Source organism: Leuciscus leuciscus, assembly GCF_965113295.1.
Source record: "Leuciscus leuciscus genome assembly, chromosome: 12".
In the NCBI taxonomy this organism is placed as follows: domain Eukaryota; kingdom Metazoa; phylum Chordata; class Actinopteri; order Cypriniformes; family Leuciscidae; genus Leuciscus; species Leuciscus leuciscus.
This window is the reverse complement of record NC_138736.1, coordinates 27,318,282-27,342,168: the sequence shown is the minus strand read 5'-3', so window position 1 is coordinate 27,342,168 and position 23,887 is coordinate 27,318,282. Positions and strand designations below refer to the sequence as shown.

The window sequence follows — 23,887 nt, the reverse complement described above, 5'->3', positions numbered from 1 at the left end:
GCTCATGTTACGCATACAGCTGCGGGGGCCACTGCGGCCACGTGTATATATTTGAATAAAATCTGCTGTATAAGGGCTAATTAAGGTATAATTAAGCTAATTAAGCCCACTGAAATGTTGGTATTTGTGTGATGTCTTTACGGGGACGGCGTTATTCTAAAATCGCCAGTTGATTCATGCATCTTCCCAGCTTTTGTTACAAATTAGGCATGTGCCGGTATCACATTTTCATGCTGCGATTAATTGAGTGAGCTTTTATCACGGTATACGGTATTATCACGATATTTTAATTGCACATGAGAAACAGATGGATTGGGGGTGGTGTAAAAAATAAATAAAACTTGCATCACAAGGTGTAATTGTGATTGTCAAAACATTTGGTAACTAAACAGAATTTTATTAAGTTTAGTGACAACATGTTACAATGATTACATGGTACAATGACTGGTAGGCTACTGTTTCTATTGCTTAACACAAATTTAACGATTTCAATTCAATACTTGGGATTTGATTTAAATCTTGATTCAATATTGACTAATTTTGGATAAATATTAGGAAGGCTACAGTAGATAGCCCACATGTTATTTTTTTCTCATGAAAAAAAAATATATCTCACAAAATGCTATGTAACCATATAGAGCCCTATCAGCTGGTATTATTAAAGGTTACAAATAACTAATTAAATCAAATATAATGTGGTTTTCATTATAATAACAATTATGTAATGGCACAAGTAAAAATATAATAAATATGTAAAAAAGTGCAGTGCACATATTCAGCAAAATACTCCTCTTTATCTATATGTTTTAGTCATCTAACATGCTGCTGGTCATTAAATGGTTTAAATGTAACGTTCTGTGACACAATTGTTCTCCTGTTTCATAACAAAAGTAACCTGCTCTGTCTTGTTTGACGGTCTTCGTGTCCTCTTTGCTCCGCGATTTTTCTCTGCGTGAGAAAACGGATGTGTGGCGTGAGCGTGTGAAGAGTCTCGCGCTGAATGCGTCGAGTTGGCAGCTCTGCTTTTAGAAGCGGGATGATCCGGATAGTTCGGCGGCGGCCGTAGACTGTATGCGGAGGCGTTCCTCCTTCCACCATTAAGTGCGCAACGGCCGCATGCTTATACACGTGGCGATTGTTTACATCAGAGTGCGCACGTGTTTCGCGCAGCATATATGCAGTGTTTGTTTAAGCGGTTGATGGAAAATAAGCTATAATGCGCGTTCTAAAAATCTAAATTCGGATTATAATTTTTCGCGGTATTTTGAAGTGCCCGCGATAACAATATCGTGCATATTCATTACCGCGATTTATCGCATTACCGAATACCGGCACATGCCTATTACAAATGATATAAAACTAGTGTGTTTGTATGTCAAACATTTACACAAATTTGTTTTTTCCTCATCTTTAAAATACTAGGGTATATTTCATAGATGGTACTATTATTATTATTATTATTATTATTATTATAGTCTGACTAGTGCTGGCTAAATAATAAACATGGTTTATTGATCAGTACTTTTAATACTTAAGTACATTAACTTAAGTAAAACTGAAAATTTGTATTTATTTTACTATATATCTTTTCTTTTCTTTTATCTTTTTTTTGGGGGGGGGGGGGGGGGGGGGTTACTGTACTTATACTCAAGTACTTGATTTGTGTACCACTACTTTTCCATCAGGTGGACGAGAACGAGATCAGAGAGTTCTTTGCCAAGTACGGGTGTGTGAAAGAAGTGAAAATCATCACTTATCGAGGAGGAATATGCAAAGGGTGAGTGACACTTGTAGTTTTCCTGCTGGAAAAAAAAATCTAAAACCTAAAGTGGTCCAAATCCCTCTAAAACGAGCCAGATAAACCAACTGACGGCATGGAGAACAGCTAAGACCAACCAGACAGTTTAGGCTAGTTTATCTTGGGTTTTTGTCACCAGGGTTGTTTTCTACCTAGCCCAAAATTAGGTAATTCAGAAAATATTGTAAAGCATAAGTCTAGGATGGTCACTAACAATTACTTTGGTAATCAGTCAATTATTTAGATTAATCAAGTAATTGGAGATATATATGAAAAATCACAAACCAATAGAATAATCAAATTTTATTAAGTTACATAACAAAACCTAATATTTTTAACAATAAATATAAATAATACCAAATAATATTATTCTTCAAGTTTTATGTTCCATCAAATAAAATAGTTTTTTAAGTTGTGCAAAAAAAGATCCACAATTATCTGAATAACTGCACACAAAATCACAGAATGGCAGTGGGCCTCTATTCTGCTGCTGCATGTAAACAAGGAGGATGTCGTGATTTCAACATTGTTTACGTGATTTCAGGTGGTGTATCAAACCTGTTGTCAAAGTTCTTTGGCACCGCACCCCCTCTTGAGATTTTTGCAGAACAAATGTTACATATTGCAACTTTGGTGTCCTCATCTGAAACTTTAAAATACATCTATACTGCTGAAATGCTTAATCTTTGATAGGCAGACACGTGATAACCGCTCGACCATGAGTGAAACCTAAACGCTTGCGCACGGATGGGAGGAGCGGGTGACATTCATTTTCGGTTTACGTTTTCGGCTGTTTTTTTATTTCGGCCCAAAACCAATAATGCCATTTTCGGCCGAACGTTTTCGGCAGCCGAAATTTCGGTGCACCCCCTAACCTAAACCTTTAAAAAGACTTAGAATACATGTATAATAACAATGAGGAAATATTTAGTTCAAATCAAGGATCAAAAGCAAGTTATAATATGGTTTTATAGAACAACACTGTTAAAATACATAAAGATCATCTTATGTACATTATGTAGTATGACAAATGCTCACAGAGGATGCCAACGGCCTGGTGTTACACTTTACAGCAGATCAATCCTTGTTTAAAGTGTCCCTGTTATGCTTTTTCAGATTATACCTTTCATGCAGTGTGTAATATAGCTGTTTGTGAATGTAAAAGGTCTGTTTTAAAAGTTTAAAAGATCTAAGTCCACAATAAATGGTTATTGTCTCCAAAAAAATATATATATATATTCTGAACTTCCGAAATGAGTCGTCAGTAATTCCAGTCTTTCTTCCGTAACTTGCATACGTAACAACATAACCCATTTGCTCACCCATGGTCTTCATTGGCTGCCCGCGAACAACATCTGCTTTAACCCACCCTCAAACATTGTAGCTGGTTCGTGTTGTGTACATGTCGAGAATATGCTGTTTTCTGCTCTGAAAAAGCAAATTCTCTTTGCAAAATGATGCAACGGATGAGGATGTGAAGAGTCAGTAAAATTACCACAGCAGCAGTATAACCTTTTGTCTAGGGCAGTGGTTCTCAAAGTGTGGTACGCGTACCACTAGTGGTACGCAGACTCCGTCTAGTGGTACGCAGAGGAATCACTGAATTTCGCACGTAAGATCAAACCGGTGTGATCTTTTACTGTCTATTATTGTGTGATCAGTCTTGGCTGGTCCCTGGAGCCTACGATACGATTACACCGGTGTAGAACGGCCAGTGCATCACGTGATCAACTGCTAAATTCAAATGTGCTTACATTCGCAGTTGGCTGGCGCTGAGCCAGAGACGGCCGCGCGCCACTCAGGCGCTGTCAAATATCACAATTATTCAGTGTTTTTAACCACATAATGTTTATTTTAGGTTTCAGACATTTAAATTCACATAAGTACAAAAAAAAACAATACATTTAGAATTTGTAAAATACACACTGATGTCTATGGAAGCGGAAATAATAATAATTTCCATTATAATTAGACGACACATTTTATTCATATCAGATTGTGTAAGTTACACATTGTGTTAGTAACTTTAAAGTTAACTCTATTCTTCTCCCAGTTCACCGGCCACTTACTTTCATGTATTTCGGGAGAAGTGGATGAATTCACGTGCTGTAAATCCAACAGATCCGATTCTCTGAACAGTGGCACAAACTAACATGACGGCGAATATAGCTCAACTAACGCGATCGTTATAAAGGTGTTTAAACAACATAACACTTCCACTTGCATATATTTGACAATCGGAATATCAAATATTTCATGCCATAGCTAACAAATTTGTGAATATTTTGAATAAAAAAAATGAAATAAAAGCAGATCATTAGTGGCTGCGGTGTGTCACGTGTCAAGCAATGACGCGTCACCATGGAAACAATACAGTGATCAGTTCTAAATAATGATCGCCTTGAAAAACTCACAGGGTGTCGAATATTTTAAATGTACGTTTAAAAAGGTTAAATATCAATACACAGCCTGTTTTTTTTTTATTAAGTACAGTACTTTTTTTTTACTTAATATTAAGTACAGTAGGCTAGTTTTTATTTCACTTTTAGGTGCAATACATTTGAATTGAATCATTATCATCACAAGTTTTTTATTGACCTGTATGTAAGCAGCACAGTGCAGTGTTAATGTTCAAACTGTGTTTTTACAATGTTTAAAGTGGCTTACAATAATAAATATTCTTATTAGAAATTAAGCTGCCTCATTTTTGAGCTGTGCATAACCTTAGCTGAATAGTTAGGCCTACTACGCTACTGTATTCATATTGGTCATTATGGTGGTACTTGGAGAGCCACATTTTTTCTGAGGTGGTACTTGGTGTAAAAAGTTTGAGAACCACTGGTCTAGGGATACACCGATACTATGGGTGTAGTCTCAGCCTCAGACGTCACGCCCACGGCGTTGGCTGAAAGTCTGATGCATATGGCACACTTTCCTGGAAACACTTCAGTAGTTTCGAGGTTGCAATCTGATTGATTGAATTCTACAGGATGTCCGGGAGACGTGCGTGTCTCGTTCTTTATCGGTCCATCTGTAAACGAATGCCGTGACGCAAAAAACCCTCATGGAAGAAGAAAGCCATTGTTTACAACTCTAACAATGAGCGCTTACCAGGATCAACTAAATGCTGGATTTTCAAAAGTATGTGAAGTTTGCAGCTCCATTGTTACAGTAAACTTGCACAAAATTCTTGAATGAATCATTTATTAGATGCACACTGGTCTGTTATTGTAGGGACATCAACGTTATTTTGCAGAACAAATGTTACATATTGCAACTTTGGTGTCCTCATCTGAAACTTTAAAATACTTCCATACTTGATGCAGAACAAAACAAACTGTGATTGGTTGCGTTACATGTCAGCCAAACGTCCTAAAGCTGCGATAAGAGTCCAGACCTTCTGCCGTCAGTCTGAAGGTCTGGCTACGTGAGACTACTAGGAGTGTAATGGTTCACTAAATTCACGGTTCGGTTCGATACGACACAGTGGTGTCTAGGGCTGGGTATCGGCAAGGGTCTCACGATTCGATACATGTCACGATATGATATCATGATATATCGCGAATACAATACATATTGTGTTGCGTGCAAATTATTTTATTTGGTGCTTTTTGTGCAATCACGCGTTTGACGCGAAAAATCTGAACTTTGGCGTCTGTTCGCGCCGCGTTAACCAATCAAGAGCCTGCTTGCTGCTGTCACGTGGTGAAGTGACGGGATAAACTCCCGCCTGGAGTCACTCATTCAAAATGGAGTATAGCGATATAGCAGAATATAATATTCAATATAGCAGTTAACCGAGTGTCACTAGAAAGTGAAAATATACTGAGTATCACTAGAAAGAGCACTTTCCGTACCACAGTTTGAAAAATATTGGTAGTTTTTCAATATTTAATATACTGTATTTAAAATTTCATATACATTTTCTAACCGAAGACAGATGGACAGGCGCTCTGCAGCTGGGATAGAGCGCCTGTAGTTGGTGTTCTGAAGGGTGATCCTCGCTCTGATGCCACAACTCTCTCGATGAATTCTCGATCAACATCAGCCATCTTGCAAACAGACAAGTGGATTTCGCCTCAGACGCGCGTCAATTTCGCTTCAAACCTTTGCTTTTACGCACGTCAATTTCGCTCTGGACGTGCGAATGGATGCAAAATGTTCAAGCGTCCAACTAGACGCGGTATACGCGAATTTGACACGCTATTCGCGTTTGGTGTGAACGCACAGTTAGGCTGCCTGCTGTCACTTTAAGACCGACACGCGACATATCTAATATACACGCATATTAAGCGCACCCAATTTCCTCTCAAACGTTTGCTTTCACTTTAGACATAACCAACTGTGTTTATGTAAATGAGTACATATTTAACAGTATTGGCGCAAAAAGACTCAAATGGAACCGAATCCAGATGCTGTTTGACAGGCTTTTAGTGCCTGTGAGCTTCGCGTGTACGCGCTCAGAAAAGCGCAAGTTAAAACAGTGCATCAGCATGCAAATGAAATGTTTAACCGGCAAGGCTTTAAAGCACATGCAAATAATGAACTTTTGTGAATTGCAGTGTCCCGTGAGTGTAACTCTATCTCTGCGTTAACGTGATGTGTATGTGCGTCGCGTTTTTGAGACAGAGGCACCAGAACTGCAACTGATAGTGACTCAAATTCACAGCGCGTGCAGAGACCATTTACTGAAGCGCTCGAGCCGCTCCAAACTATGAAACATTGTTACCACATTATACATATCTACGTTTGAGCAGACATCCACAAACACAGTATTTAACAGGAAACACGGTTCAAAACATTATAATATTCACCATATTAAACACTCATACTAGCCTACTTTTAAATCATGCTGTTTTATTATCGAACATAAAAACATCCTCGTGTCGTACATGCATATAAATTTCGCATTGAAAGGTTGCCTGCCTGTCTATAGATCATATTTCAACATGTTTCTGTTGATTTCATACATTTTAGTCTAGCAACAGTTCAACTATGTGAAGTTTATGCAACAATAACACTCTAACTAATATAGCCTAATTCAGAATACATTTCTTACCTTAAAATCTTTCTAGTCTTCAAATCGCGTTCTTCTAAGGTAAATCCAATGTAAGCTCACAGCGTGTCTTCCAAACTCGACGAAAAGCAGAGGAATGATGAAGTTTGATGCTTTGTTTTGAGGTGATGAAGCCGATTACGCGTTCCTTCACGTGGACGATTTGCATGTCAATTTCTTTTGAGCACGTGGATGTGGTCCCATTAAAAGCGCTTGGATAAACTGGACATCTTGTTGGTTTTATACAAATTACTTAAACAGAGAATATTTGTTTTCGTTTTGAATCGGATCATTTAAAAGTACACACTTAAATGTTTATAAAGAAATATTGCTCATAAATGTGTAACAAGTATTCGCTGAGTTTTGTTTGTTTATAGACGTGCTCAAGAAAAGTTCGCAGAGATGGAGAGGCAGAAGGCACACCCTGTTTATTTTATTTGACAAAAGTACAATGTTTTGTTTTGATTGTAAAGGCCAATTTATACTTCTGCGTCGGGTGCGCGTAGAAGGTACGGCGTAACATACGCATTGACGTGTACCATACGTCGTACCCTTCGCCGTACCCTGACGCGCACCTCCTCAAAAATGTAACTACGCGTCGCGGCGACGCGGACCGCAAGATCTGTGATTGGTCGGCTGGATATTTCCGGAATGATCTTCTGCACTCTGCACCGCCCGCCCGCCATTTTTAAATTCCGAAGATCAGTGAAGAGCCATGGAAATAGACCAAGTGACCGAGAGATTGCTTGAAGTGCGGAAATACAGCCATCTGTATGACTTCTTCAGTCGCCATTGCTCGTAGAAACCTAAACTCAAAACAGCCGCGAGGAATGTAAACACAGTGGAACATTAAAACCCACCCGCGCCAACTAGCGTTTCGGCGGTGTAACTGCAGAGCAACACAGACATTCGCAGAAGTATAAATGCTCACGACGGCGTCGCCTACGTGCGTAGCCTACGACGTACACTACGGCGTACACTCGACGCAGAAGTATAAATTGGCCTTAAGTGGACACGTACAAAAGGTAGACATCTCACAGATTATTTTTTCAAATTTCTTTTTTCTGTATGACCATAAATGGAGTAATTTAAGTCTATTGTGCTACTATTGGCGCTTTTCCACTGCATGGTACGGCTCGGTACGGTTCGACTCGGCGCGGAACGGTTCGGCTCGCTTCGCTTTTCCACTGTGTGGTACGACTCGGCTCGGTACGGCACGGTTCGGTTCGCTTTAGCTCGGTTGCTTTTCCACTGCAGTTAGTACCGCTTCAAAGTGGGTGGGACTGATCGTTGTAGTTGCCGTCTCTATTTTCATGACATCATATTAAATGCGAATTTTTCATTCCGTGTTTCCCCATCCGCTCCTCGGCAACCAACGAGAGGAACGTCTGCACCTCGTCCACCGACCACGATTGAGCCATTTCTTTTTTTAAGTTTATATTCTTTTTTTTAAGTTTATACTCTTTTTTTTTTTTTTTTTGAAGCAAATACTTTTAAAACAGGTGCTACAGCGTTGGCTGTTGTCTACTGGCTATTTAAATCTAGCGGGTTTAGTGTCTCGTGTTGTAAATACAATGACGCTGGTAGTGATGATTCTGTCTGACCAATCAGTGATCTGCAGTGTTTTCACGTCACATTTTAGTATCGGTACGGTACGCTTGGAACCTCAGCAGAGGTGGTACCATTTAAAGCGAGCCGAACCGTACCGTACCATGCAGTGGAAATGCGTCATAAGTGAGCCGTACTGAACCGAGCCGTACCGTACCATGCAGTGGAAAAGCGCCATTAGTAAAGAAAATCCAGCAAAACGCGCCGGCACGTTTGCCGACCCCAGAGGGTTAAGACGTCCTGTTTTGTATAACTAGAAATAAATGATAGCTGTTAAATATTTCCATGTGTCACTCTTCACAGTTCCTGGTAGTTCATGCAGTAAATGGCTGATTCAGGTGTTTAAAAAATCTAAAAGTGCTTAAAAATTCCTGCTTATTTTTCACTTGCACAATCACATCCCTGATTCACAGAAGAGTTTGTACAGCGGCTCCAAAGCTACATTGTAAAGAAATGCTCACTTAATAAAGACAACTATATTTGTTTTTAGAAGTTGGTCATTTGTAAACTTGAGTCAAGTTTTACATGGGGTGTGTACAGCATTCGCATGTAAATGGTAAACAACAGATTAAAAGAACCCCGCAAACTCTGGTTTGATTTGGGTAGTGCTAGAGCCTATATATATGTCTGTGTGAACTAAAGGAGTTTATATATCATATTTTCTGCCTAGTTTACTATTATACACCATGCATTTTGAGCACTTTTTGTGGGAAATCATACTTCAGCGGCGCACCAGCTTAAAGTGCGGAGACAAGGAGGCTACTGCTGTACAAACTTGATTAACTATGACAGAGGGTCCAAACAGCAAATCTTTATTTCCACCAAAGAAACGCCTGAAGTCCGCAGTCTATATTCTAGCTGAACCCCCAGTGTGCGTTTAAGGTGACCGTTATTTCAGAACGTTATTTTAGAAAGTTTTTCCATGCCGACGCGTCGTGCAGCCACACTACTGATATGTATTGCATTTATTTTGTTTTCCTTTTTTATTCAAAATATTCATAAACTTAACTATTATGAATTGTATGTTTGTAATTTGTTTGTCAAATATGTGGAAGTGAATGTTGTCATTTAAACCTTTATAATGTTAGTTGATATAACACGTGATGAGTGGGCAATTCAGAGGATCTGTCGGATTTAGACAGCGTTTGAATATAACAAAATATTAATCTTTTTTTAGAAAGCCTCTGAAGCCTCAAATAAACATTATGGGCCCTATCATACACCCGGCGCAATATGTCTTTTGTTAGTTTCAGCCCGAAGCAGTTATCTTTTTCACGTCTCTCGCCAAGTTGTTTAAATGGTAAATGCATTTGCCCCTATTTGGGCTGGTCTGAAAACGAGGTGTGTTCGGGCGCATTGTTGGCGCGTTGCTATTTTGAGGCAAGGGACTGCGCCATTGACCAACAAAATCCTGTTCAAAAGTCAATGTTTCAGTATTTATTTTTTTTATTTAAAGGGCGCACTAGTAATATGCGCCTATAGGTGGGTGCACAACATGCGTACACTCTGCTTATTACACACACAGGGTACACAAAATATAATATAAAAAATAAAAGGATTACAATGTAAAAGATTATTATTGTGTACATAAAGATATGGTGGAATCTGGCTTGTCTCGTAGATGGTCTGCTTGCACACTTGAACCTTGCGCACGAGCAGATCCGTTTCCTCTCTGGAGAATCGTTCAGTCTTTCTGCTTAAATTCCGCCATGTAAAAAAAACCGCCATGATGCAAGCGTAACTGGCTTTTAAAGGGAATGGGAAATTACATTCTGATTGGTTTATTGCACATTAAACCCAAAACACACCTAGTACTCAAGAGAATAGGGACAACCCTTTTTTCCAGTCGTTAAACTAGCAAAAGTGGATACGGACACGCCCCAGGGTGCACTTGCACAGTGTGCTTTAGACCATGCGCTTAGATCGTTCAAATAGGGCCCAATGTGGTTGAAAACACTGAATAGTTGTGATGTATGAAAAGCACTGAGCGCGTCTTTCTCTGGCTCAGTGCCAGCCAAAGCATGAAAGCATGCTTAAATTTATCAGTGACACACTAAACGTTCTAATTGCACCGGTGTGATCGTATGGGTTAAAATCAATCGCATGGAGGGAGGACAAATTGCAACTGAGTGGGCACAAATTAGATCTGAGTGGGCAATGCCCCTTTGTGGCGCCGGCCCTGTTAACTGCATTAGAGATGTTCTCAATTTCTTTCTATCATTTTTATTTAACTTCAAACAAACCAAAATAGACATGGTTTTCTCATGGTTTTCTCAATCTCAAAAAGATTATTAAAATTAAAACGTATGGATGACAGTAGATGACAATAACAGTTCCGTTTATTCCCCTTATACTGACATGGATGTTTATGGAGCAGATGTCAGTCAGGTCACCTTTCTTTAATTCCTTGGGGAGAGATGGGCTTTTGTCTTATTTTGTGCTGCATTATTTGGTTACTGTGTTATTTCTGTTTCAAAAGGCAGCAATAATTAACACTTTAAAATCTGAAGACTGTTCATGTGATTTATGCATTATGCTTGCATAATTATCGTGATAATCATGAAACCGTGATTATTCCTCAGACTATAATTGTACCCCCAAAAAAAATCTATAATCGTTGCATCCCTAGCAGTGAACTCCAGGTCAGCAGCGTACTGCAATGAGCAAAATCATGATATCGTACATTTTGAGAGATCATGATCTTGAGATATCGAGATTTTCCCAGTACCGGTATACCGCCTAATTCAGTATTTGTGCTTTCTGAGCATGTGCTTCAGATGTGTTGCGATTGATTTTCTCTTTTGTGTCTTGTGCTTGAATATTTAAATTAGTTGGCTTAAAACACGTGCAAGTAATAAACTTTCTTGAAGATGCAGCCCTGGCCTGAGCGGACAAGTGACGGTTCCGTTAACTGTCCCGGATGTTGTTGCTGCCATCGGGCCGTCCTTATTGACAATCCCTGCTATAGTGTTTTGTCACACTCAGCGCTTGAATTTCGGCGCGGGATTGCGGGTATTGCGCATAATTTGTATCATTCCCGCAGGTCTCCCACTTATAATGCGGGAAATTCCCGCAAACATTGATTCATTTAAGCATGTAGGTTGTATTGGTAAATTAATCCACACAGATTATACAATCAAATCAGTCATTTTAAAACTGTCAGCGAGACGCAATTTCACAAACAGCGCGAGTGATTCAGCGGTGCTGCGTCTTCTATCTGTCGTCTCTCAAAATGTGTTGCACAAGGCAATCGTTAAGCGCGTTGCAGGCGGCGGTAATACACTCTCGCGTTTCGGGAGTCGGGATAGACGGAATTGTCACTTGCATAATCGGGCCAGCATTGCATCACGAGTAACTAAAGTTTACCATTTGCACGTCTTTTTAAGTCTTACCAGTTTAAACATTCACGCGATTTTAAACTATTCAGTACTTGCGCGCTGTCTGAGAGATGTTTTTTTTCTCTGCACACATACATAGAGTAAAGTCGCCTCACAAACAGCTTGTGCGTAACAAAAGTTATTTTTCGTGGATTATATCGCTTTAACAGTCAAAAACATACGAAAATGATGTCAATTTCGGTCTTGGTGAGTATCCTCTAAACACAGTCGGTGTCTTAAATGAGCATAAATCGCACATGACCGTATAATGAACACAGGACCCGTGCACTAGCTCTTAAAGGGACAGCAGCCATATGTGTCTGTCATTCATTTGGTTGTCAAAACAACAAAACATAGCTTTCATTTTAAGGAATCAGGATTAATGTATTTAATTTAGTCAGGACTAAAATACTACCCAGTGTTATTTTACATTTGATTACTTTATTAAGTCTCTGTAGTATTTCTGAATACTAGTGTTAGACCTAAGCAAACACTTCTCTCTTTATTTCTCTTTATTGGGATCTTTATTCTATTGTATTTATTTGTGCTACTTTTTTCAATTTAATTCAAAGATTGAAATCAAGCTTCCTTGAGTTGTGTAAATTCTTAAGAACAAAATTACCCCATTGTAAAAATGCAATGAGTGAGCAAATACATTTAGGCGAGATAAATGTAATAAAAAAAAAGTCTAAACTCCCCCCCATAAGAATCACCTAAGGGGGGATTTCCCCCCATTTTCTAAAATGAAATTCAGGCCCTGACACTTGTGGACCCTATTAAGCCATCCAAATGTTTAAGTTGTCATTTACAAGTGTCATTTTGGAGCACCATGTGGATCAGTAAATTCTAAGAGATTGTCTTTTTTTTTTTTTTGTAGGTAAACTATGCTTTTATAGAATATTACTTGGAAACTGTTTTCAGAAAATATTCATTGCTGTGTCACCTCTGATTTGTTGCTCACCTTCTTCACAGGTATGGTTTCGTTTATTTCAGCGAGGACGTTGATATCCAGAATATTGTTGATGTAAGGTCACTTGCCTTTCTATATTGACTGACTTCTCTCTTTTCTTTCTGGGTGTTAGTGTTATGAGGGCAGGGTGATGTATTGTACATTTTAACTATTTTACAGCAGCAGATCAGTTTTAAAGGGAAAAAACTCAAACTGGGACCTGCCATCATGAAAGAGCGAAATTCTCGTGAGTCCATGTGCTTCGCTTTCTATTTGGTCTTGTGCAAAATGTCATAGAAATTTCTAGATCAAAAACACATACACATTTTAAATGGTGTCATTGGAGACATTTGTATTGCTTGTAATTTGTAATTGCTTGTTTTTAGTAATTTCAAGGATTGGTAGCGGATAGAAAAATTGGGAACACATCTTTTTAAATTAATTTTGAAATCATAAATGTAATCGTATTGACTGAAAATGTCATGGTTAAAATTGGTTAAAATATTTTGGGATCTTTCTTATCCCAGGTTCAGTGTCATCTCCAATAATTGGTCCATCACAGTGGGTTAGCCCCACCCCATATGTGTATTGCAGCTGCTGTCCCCCAGGCCTGGCCCCGCCCTCACCTGTCTTCAATGGAGGGAATCAATACATGCAGGTAACACATCATGACACCCTGTGTATAAACATAATGGCCCTCATTTACGAAACAAACGTATGACAGAAAACTGATCGTAGAACTTGCCATTTATCAATATGGACATGAGCGGTGGCTACGATCAAATCTCACGTAAGATTTCAGCTCGTGTCCACAAGTTTTGGAGTAAGCGTGAACTTGCGAGCAGCAAATCTGGTGGAAAATTATTATGAGAGCATTTTGTTCGATTTAGATTATTTTCCTGACCAACAACCAACGCTTTTTAACTGATCATTATCTGTTAAACGACAAGATTAGAATGTCAAATTGAAATTAAATTCGAATAGATGGGTTTCTGTGACCCATTAAAAATACAAATGTTTTACATGTGCAAATAGCAGAATAAACGACACTCCACGAACAAGTTCACAGAAAATGAGTCCGCAGAAAGCGCATTGTATTTGTTTTCTTAATTTTTGTCCAACTGATCGCGCAGGTGCCGCACGCGCACACAAACAACATATCAGTTTGTACCGTTGTTAACTTAACATTTCAGCGAGTTCATCAAACTAAAATGCAGTGAACCAAACATAAGTTACACTGTTCAAACTAAATGGTCCGCTGTACAATATGTGCCGGTCAGCGTGCCCACCGCCCCACCAAACACACATTTTGGATGAATTACACATTTTCAAGGATGATGTTTTACATGGATATTGGAACATGAGTGAAGTATTAAGCCTTGTTTACATCATAAATAACGTTATACACCAATACACCAAATGTTAGATTGCAAATATGGAAATATGTACCCTGGTAATCCAGAGTTGAATTCACAAGTTGAATTTGCTCAGCGAGTTACTCTGGTGTCGAATAATGATGCTCATTAAATATGCAATATTGCAAGAAGTACGTTTTTGCTGTTTTGCCGACCGGATACGGTAAGAATCTACCAGTTAGCTCCGCTGCTAGCTAAGCGTATGGGGTTTATTGTTGTGATTGGTCGTAGTGTTATCCAATTGCGTGCAGTGAGATTTTCAAGTGCAGACTAGGTGCCGCCCGTCGAGCTGGGCGATTTTCATTAGTCAACGCCAGACCATTAATCTTTTAGATTTAGGTCTGGATTTCCAGGCTAGGAGATAAGCGGTGTCTTCACAATAGTTGGTGAGACGCAATGCTATAAAGTAAATGTCCCAGCCTTTTACTGTCACAACGAGCTTATCTTACTCGTTTGCTACATTAGCTAGCTAGCCACGTTTCATACCTTGTCACCGGAGTGGAACCTAATGTGTGTGCATTTCACACCGTGTCTTCACCGGACGCAAGCGGCGCAATGCGAAAAAAGACCATGGAACCCATTAAAATCAGTGTCTACACTGGATGCGACGCGAGCGACAAATCTCCGACAGTAAACTGATAGCCTCGTTCTATTTATGACGTGCTGATATGAAGGACAAATGCTTTGCAGCGGATGCTTTGTCGTGTCCAGTGTAGGCAGCTTTTGGCTGTTGTGACGCGAGCGACAATGGTCGCGTCCGGTGTAGACATGGTGTTCGCCCATTCTACCTGTAAAGCTTAAATGTGCAGTTAAATTTTATTATTCATTATTATTATTTATTAATTTTAGATGTTTACATTTGGAAAAGCTATGCTTCCTGCATAAACCTGCCCCTGTTGGATTGGCAGTAGCTTGCTTGCCCTACAGTTACCTTGTTTATTTTCTTAATTCAAGTTATATATTTTTTTGTTCTATTTGTGTTTTAAAGTTAATTTAAGTTTACTGTTCAGTGCACTGATGTCAGACTCATTTTGGATAATAAAGTTTGTTAAATTGTTAAATACCCTGCCTCCATTACATATCTTTGTCACATCATAAATGTTTCATCGCCACATTTGAGTGAACATTGAAAAAAAATGTATGCATGTATGTATTATGTATATACAGTATTCTATACCAGTCAAAAGTTTGGACACACGAATGGGAAAGTGTGTCCAAACTTTTGACTGGTACTATAATATACACATAAAGAATATCGCCCGATACATCGATATCAGACTTTTTTTTTTCTTTTCTTTTTTTTACTCTAATATCAGTATCGGCCCTTGGGGGTGGGCGATATGGCAAATATAGTAAAATTTTTTGCATGATTCTCGATTTTATCACTATTCTTTCATGTCGGTTTTTATTTTGCAAGTGAACTGAGCATTACAGCCAAACTAATGTCCCTATTTTAAAAACAAAGCCTTACAAGGTAACAAAATATAAATTGAAAAAGAATGGCAGACATTTAAGCCAAAGTGGCGAAGATAAAAAAAATCTTTGTTCTTATTTTTTAATAACAAAGAAAATGGCAAAGATATACATTACATATACATAATATAATATACAAATTAAATAATTTTCTAATTCTAAATGAACAAATATAAAAATAAAACACTACATAGACCTGTATACATACATTAATTGTTATGAATGCTACTATTAAAGTTTTATGTTATAGCTGCTATAGACCTTAGGTTCAGGGTTTCCGTTGTCCGGTAATTGCCGGACATTGGCCGGAAAAAAAATGAAATATTTTCCCCTAACACAATCTGAATTTGAGAATACGCCTAAGATGTATAAAGCAAAAATACACCGACCTTTGGCTATGTTATAAAGGAACAGGCTCTACCGTTTGAAAGTTATTAAACATCGCATGCTGCATTTCAAATAAAGCGCACGCCTAAAACGGCTTAGCCATACTAAGTAGCTTCAAATGAAAATAAGCTGCTTTGCGTTTTCATATTAGCTATAGGCTAGCTACCGTCTGTATGCGCCTTTCCATTACAGATTTGAGCAAAACTTTTTTTTTTTTCTAAATATCGATAAATAACTATTGCAAAATGACGCCGTTTCCATTAACCGATGTTAAGCAACTAAAACTTTTTTTTTTTCTCTCGCGATCAGTCATTAAAAATCATGGCAACGGAGGACGTTAGTAGGTTTATATCTCAGCCACCGCCCTACAAATTATTATTATTAATGGAAGGAGACGTGTCTTATCCAAGCATTAATGTCAGGGAAAGACCCTTATGCGAACGGCACATATATAGGCTAAGTTTCTTCATGTTTCTCCCTTGATTGTGGCATTTCTTTGAGAGTAGGCTATCCCTGTAATTATTGTTTCTTTTTATGAATTTAATAAAGAACCCTGGCTGTCATGTATTCTTTCTGTCAAAAAGGTCCTTGTTGTTTTGTGTCCACTCGTTTTTCCTTTGACCCCCAAATGAAAAACGAAAAATGAAGAGTTGTTGTAAGTAGGCTATTTTTAAAACGCAAAGTTGAACACCAACATTTGAATTTGAACTGTAGGCTACACCAAATGCTGCGCGAAAAAAAAAATATTGACGAATTTTCAGATTTTTGTTTGACTTTTTGTCTCTTTGTTAAACATTTAAAATATATACAAATTAATATGGATGATTTTTTCTTAAAAAAAATGTGTTTTGTCTTTTAATTATTCCGTGTTCGCATTTATGAGGAAAAAAACTGTTACGTGACCGTTCTCCATTACGATAATGAGTGCTCTGAAAGCGGCACTAAAGGACTTTAAAACTTAGGCTACACAGAGACCTCAAACAGAAAGCACAAAGCCTTTTTTTTAAAAAAATCGTTTTGTATTAATTGTATCTTGATTTAAAAATGTTTCATTAACCAATTGCTTGATAAATAAAAAGTAAATAGCAGAAAATAGATAATCACGACACCGAGGCGCCGGAGTGAACTGGAGCTTAAGCTATCATCCATGAACCGAAACTCAGCGTAAAAGGTAGCCTACTCGCCTCACAGACCTAAACAAAACTGAAATTGGCCTATATCTATTATCTACAGAAATCTCTACTTTTAAACAGAACCATTCAAAACAAAATAAAACGATGTAGCCTAATCCGTATGAAATGTGCATTTCTCTCCGGCGTATTCACTACTAAGAAGATCGCGAGTCAGTCAACTTCGTCTTTGCAGTCGACACAGAAAACACTTGTTTATTAATAAACAATTAAAATTGAGAGAGAGAGAGAATATATGATTAGTTTGACTCATTTTGAGGACTTATAATGATCTGTCAAGAGAGAACGTTCACCGAATTCTGATTAGTCGAGAGGATTTATCCGTTTAGGCTAAAAATAGGGTCGGCGCTTCTCGGTTTGGAAAGAAACTGCATCTTGCAGTGGCCTACATTTTAAACAAGGACATATAGCGATTTGGCATGAAACGTTGATGGAGCAGTGAATAGGGACAATCTCGTTGTTGTTTTTTTAAATGCCGTTTATCGTGTTTTGGAGCTCTTCAAGCACATTTTTCATCAGCTACTAACGTTACCCGCCCGCAAAGGAGTTCATTATCCACCCGCATCCCCGCCCGTGAATTTTAGGAATGTCACAATCCACCCGTTTTATTTGAATAAATATTTATTTTGTATTAAAACATTGCTTGTTCATTTATTTTATTCAAGATATGGGGTGGTAAATTTGAACATGGATTTTTATTCTTATTTTACATGTATACACAGACATTTTATGGAACATTATGTCATGAATATTTACCTTTAAGTCATGGAAAAGTCATGGAAATTTAATGGTAAAAATGTGTACGAACCCTGTAGAGAGAAATGCATTTTTCGGAATACATAATCAGAAGGTATTAGCTTTCGATTCGAATTTGTTCGTTTTAAAGTGGACATTTCAAGCTTTAGCCTACATAGGCTATATTTTGTTTCATTTCTCGCGCTCCAGTTTATGGAGGTCATGAAAGTGCGTCTGATTGTTTTATTTTATTTTACAAAAGCACAACGTTTTCTTGTTATTGTGAGTTTACACAAATAAAAGTAGTTGAGAATAATGTATTATTATTTTCTGTATGACCAGAAATGATAGAGTATTTTAAGTTGTTTCCACTGTTGATAGGAAAATGCAAGTGTTTGCGGCCGCGCCTCCGTGTCATGCAGTGCGCGCTCCACACCCAGCTTTGTTCCTTTTTTGCATAAAAGCGTCTTCTAAATATAGCCTATTAAATGTTATAATAAAATAATATAAAATTATTATTATTATTTGCGTAGCTATACAAGGACCTCAAACACACCGCGTCTTCTAGTCAGGTGACTGTAAATGCGCAAAAACTGTTTCCATTGCAGTTTTGCGACATATTCCTTTTTCGAATTGCCTGAAAAACCACCTCATGCGAGCGTAAAAACTTTTTTGCGATAAACGGGAGTTTTCGCGAAATTGACATGTTTCCATTGTGCATATTTTTTATTCGCAATTTCAATTAGCGCAATTTGAAGGGTAATGGAAACGCGGCACAACTTGCAATGCGCATAAGCCGCGTAACCTTGTTCTCCGCAAGGCGACTTCGCTGCTTCGTTTTGATCCGATTCTGCTTTTTCTCCGGTGGTGGTGGAGCTGTCTGGACATCTGAGGCTTCAGGCGTTCCTGATTCACCATCGTCCGTCGCGTCTGGCCTCTGAAAAAAGCTTTTAAGGCTAGTCTGCCTGGCCATATTTGAAACGTCTCACTCATTCGTTCGTTGTTTAGGTCTATATTACAGCCGTTTTAGGCGTGCGCTTTATTTGAAATGCAGCATGCGATGTTTAATAACTTTCAAACGGTAGAGCCTGTTCCTTTATAACATAGCCAAAGGTCGGTGTATTTTTGCTTTATACATCTTAGGCGTATTCTCAAATTCAGATTGTGTTAGGGGAAAATATTTCTTTTTTTTTCCGGCCAATGTCCGGCAATTACCGGACAACGGAAACCCTGAACCTAAGGTCTATAGCAGAGTTCACACCACAGCTATAATGATGGCACAGAGGAACAATAATGTTGATCACTTTCACAACTATATTTAGTTCCAGCTGATCAATGCAAAAAATATTGACTTTTGAAATATTGAGGAAATCCACCCCGCTTTGAAGAGCTCAAGCATTTTAAGTGATAGACAACACAACTGCAGCACTCGCTAATAAATGGAACAATATTGTGCATTGGAGTGGACTAATGTAGGGATGTCCCGATCAGGTTTTTTTGCTCGAGTCCGAGTCATTTGATTTTGAGTATCTACCGATACCGAGTCCCGATCCGATACTTCTATAATACATATAAAAAGAATAAAGAAGAGCGAAAAAAAGATCCAGGATGTTCCTTATATTTTTTATTTAATTCACCTTATACATACATTCAACAACTCTGTTAACAAACAGAGCACTTCTGTGAGGTAGCTTGAACAATCAAGTAGCCTAATAAATAACATAAATTCTTCACTTTTGGACTTTAGTGCAACAGTAAATATAAAAAGAAGTCTAATATATAAACAAATAGCACCTCAACTTAAAAACCCGGCAGGCATGTAAACAAATAAAAAATAAAAGTGCCACAGTGTTTGCAAAGCCAGTAATGTGCTTTTAGGAACTGCACTCCTAACTCTTACGCCGGTTTCACACTGCACGCGTTAGCAGAGCGTGCAGCGCGTATTTTTTTCTCCGCCCATGTTAACAGATTAGAGCATTCACACCGCATGCTGAGGTGGCGCGGCAGTGCGTAGCAGAGCAGCAGTGCCGCGATCGTTTCGGCGCCGAGTCTATTTTTGCTGCGCCGCTTACGCTGAATTAAAGTGACAATGCATTGATCATGGCCAAAATATACCGCAGTTTTATCCAAATGACCAACAGCAATTTAAAAAGAAAACAAATGTCCAAAAACAAACTTGTTGCCAGAACAATAAAAACAAAGATGAACCAAAAGTTATATAAATGAAATTATTAATAAAATAAGCTTCTTGACAAGTCTTTTCTCTTAAATGTATTTGAAAACGAAAGAAAGCAATGCCAACTTATCCATTATAGAGTACTCTGTCTGTACACACGCCGCGGTTCAGCCGCGCGTGACAAACGCTGCCAGTGTGAAAGCAAAACGTGCGTGTCCTGCTCCTGCGCTGCTTACGCTCTGCTCGCGTGCAGTGTGAAACCGGCATAACTCTGTGGCACCGCATAACTATAGATGTGTTAAAAAATAATGAGAATATATATATACATATATATCCGAGTCCTGATCGGGAGGTAACGTCCGATTCCGATCGAGTCTGAAAACACGTGATCGGATCGGGACATCCCTAGACTAATGTACTTATCATTATAGTTGTCTTTATAGTTATCTTATCTTGGTGTGAATGGGCCTTTAAACATTGTGCTTCCTAAAAATTTTGCACATTCCTAAGATTCCTAAAATGTTTTCCCTGTGTCTTTCTTTATAGCCTTATTCTTACTCCAGTCCTCCAGGATTTATGGTCCCACCGGTGCCCATGAACTACGCACAGACCACGTATGCCTACCAGGTACATGCAAACATATGGTCACATTGCTTTAATCACTCAGATAAGCATACTTGGATATCTTGTGTGATCTCTTTACAAATGTTATTTTTTCAGGTTAAAAAAAAACTCTAAGAAAGTCAACCATTGTTTTTTGTTTTTGTGTATTTATTAGTATCCCCTGCCACAGTGGTGTGGAGAGCAGAGGGCGAGGCTTGTCAACCAGGTCAGCTCCACTTCCATTTTTGGGGGGTTGGTAAATGAGGGATTGAGCATAAGAGGTTGAACTGGATTGTTGTTGTTGTATCTCAAAATGCCATTCCTATAAATATTTTTAAATCAAATTGATCTAAAGTGAAAGTAAAAACACTGTTACAAGAGATTTCTATCTCAAATGATTGCTGTTCTTTTAAACTTTCTATTCATCAAAGAATCCTAAAAAAAAAGTAGCATTTTTCACACAAATATAAAGCTGCTCAACAGTTTTCAACATTAGCCATTTCCATCTAACATTTTAATGCACATTTTTGGATATCACATAAACACAGGATGGAAACGCCACAAACTTTTGTGATCAATTGAGGGGCTTCATTTCACTTTTTCTGGGTCCATTCTAAAACTTTTTTCATTTATTAATTTTACAGATGCTTTCATCCATATCAAATGAGTAATATTGTAGTATTTTTTTTTCTTGTATTTTGGAGGTGCACCAATATTTGTTGTAGCTCGTATGAAACTTAATTTGAATTGATGCGGTAATGTAATTGCTTAGGATATAACCGAACAGAGATATTAGCCACATTGCTTTGCCCTGTAAATTAAATTGAGAAGAGTGTGTGTAAGCTAGTCTGAAACCACTGCCTCTTGCGTTTTAACCCTCTGGGGACCAAGCTGTTTTTGGGGCCCTTGAGATGTTCTGACATGCTCTGACATTTGTGCTTTTTTCAGTTATTTATAAACATGTTAATGGCAAAGGTGTAAATTCACTCTATATAGCACAAACAGGCCTACCATAATATGCGAGCAACATGTATGTAGATGTTTGTATTTTTAAGAGAATAATGTTTATGCGTGGTTATTTAAAAAAATAAAAATGAAAGTTGCTGAAATAAGACCACAAAACTCATACAAAATATGTGCCCACAAGACTTTTGACTAATGGATGTTGTCCCTTTCAGTTCTAGCTTCAAAATTATGTGAAAATAGTCTTGCTTTATCGTTCACAAAAAAAAATACATTGATTTAAATGGTGTAAAACAGGTTTTGCTTGGAAAGCCAATATGCGAGGGGGAGGAGTAGTTTACACCTTAGTCCCACCCACTCTGCATAATGACTCTGCATAATTAGCCATTCATTCAGGTGTGACACTGACTGAGCCACAATGCAAAGACAAAATATATATTTTGAAGAAGACTTATATTGACCATTTAAGATTTTGCTTACATCTATCTTGTAAATATGTTTTGCTATTTTATTAAAAAGGTTACAATTACAACAATAATTACAATTTCAGCAATATTTCTGCAAAAAAGTACTCTTTCTTTGTAAAAAAAAAAAAAAAAAGATTATAGGCCTACATTTTATCATATGTATTCATTAGTTTGAATATAGCCAACATTGGAACATCTTAGTCTATGACTTTATTTTTGACAAAATAGTATTTTATATATATTCAGAAAAGCTTATTTGATGTGACAGTATATTCTACAGTAAAAACTGTACCCAAATCTAGTCAACAAAATGTTGTCTTTCATACTTCGCCTGACTGTAACGCAGTAACTGTAACTGTAAAAGCAGTTTATTCTTTCACACACAGACGCGCGATTCATATTTAGGCTAAACACTCTTTACAAATAGACGCGCGATTCATATTATAGAAACGCGATTCATCTTTTTGTTTACATAAGCCTACAACGTTATTCCATAACGTTATTCCACATTAACACTTGAGAAAGGATAACTTAGCCTACCTCACTCCTCAGCGGGATCTGCTCCTCATATCAGCATGGAAAATTTTCTCCATAAGGTAGGCTATATTATGCCTCTTTGTTTACAGCTGATGTGGGCGTTTCACAGACTGAAATGGTTCTCAGAATTTGCGTTTGAATAGCACGCGCTCTCCGGGGAGTGGTCACATTACTTTTGAATGGCTCGTAATGAGCTCGACTGGAGTCGCTCTCTTTTTATACAGATTACAGAAGCTGATAATATTTGTTTTTTATATAAATTACTTCATTTAAAAGCTGCGATCTCAAGCTTTATGCCCGTGGGTCTGTTTGCCTGTTTGACTGAATTTTCGCGGAGTTATAGATAATTTTCGAACGCGTTTCAAATGGGAGTTTACTGACAGAGAGAAGGCAGAAATAGCATCATGTTAGTTTTTCTTTATTTGTCAAAAAGCAAAACACTTTATTTGTATTGTGAGTATACAGAAAAAAAATAGAAACTGAACAGGATCGATTGATGTATTACACGAAAATGAAAGATCAAAATTAACAGAGCATTTTGTGTTTATTTTTCATTGCTAAAAAAAAAAACGAGCAAAACGCGTGGGCGCGTTTTTGGTCCCCAGAGGGTTAATAATACTTGAAAAGCTGTCAGTGCAGTGTATCGATAAGCACTGGCAAGCTAAATCAAAACATAGTATCAAAATTGGGTTGCATTTGAGAGAAAGTCTAGTGAATCTACAATGTGTAAATTCCTAACTTATCTTGCTTTTCATGAATTGAACCGTATTAAATAAGACTACTTATAAATGTAGATGAAGGATAAGCAGTGCAATGATGTGATAAGAAAATGCTTCTATATATGTATGCAATGCGTTTTGAAAGTTTTAAGCTTTAAGACATTAATACCATACAGTGCACTAGCCAATAGTTAAAGAAGATTATATTTGATTGTTGTGCTGTGGTTAGCCTTTAGATGGCAGTGCTGACTGGGTATAAAAACTGCAAACACCTGCAGGGAAATAAAGTGGGCCAACATTGAAAGGCTCATTAATATAAGAAGAGTGAATGTGTGACTTTGTCTTTCAGAACTATGTGGATTGTGGAGTCCAGACTTTGCTAACCCTTCTGTAGCTAAACCTTCACTCCTTTTTTTGGTAAGTTTTTGTGCACC

At 37.9% G+C, this 23,887-nt stretch overlaps 1 protein-coding gene across 3 annotated transcripts in view; it reads left to right on the top strand.

Moving 5' to 3' along the window:
- Nucleotides 1-23,887, top strand: part of dazl (deleted in azoospermia-like) — a 71,067-nt gene that overhangs the window by 45,943 nt on the left and 1,237 nt on the right. For 2 of the 3 annotated variants that reach the window (XM_082185710.1, XM_082185708.1), the window contains exons 3-9: nt 1,686-1,777; nt 12,812-12,863; nt 12,969-13,035; nt 13,316-13,446; nt 20,711-20,791; nt 20,943-20,993; nt 23,803-23,870. In XM_082185710.1, the coding sequence (XP_082041836.1) occupies nt 1,686-1,777; nt 12,812-12,863; nt 12,969-13,035; nt 13,316-13,446; nt 20,711-20,791; nt 20,943-20,993; nt 23,803-23,847 (519 nt within the window). In that variant the 3' untranslated portion in view covers nt 23,848-23,870. The remainder of the gene's footprint in view (nt 1-1,685; nt 1,778-12,811; nt 12,864-12,968; nt 13,036-13,315; nt 13,447-20,710; nt 20,792-20,942; nt 20,994-23,802; nt 23,871-23,887) is intronic. The other variant, XM_082185709.1, reaches the window with a different exon arrangement.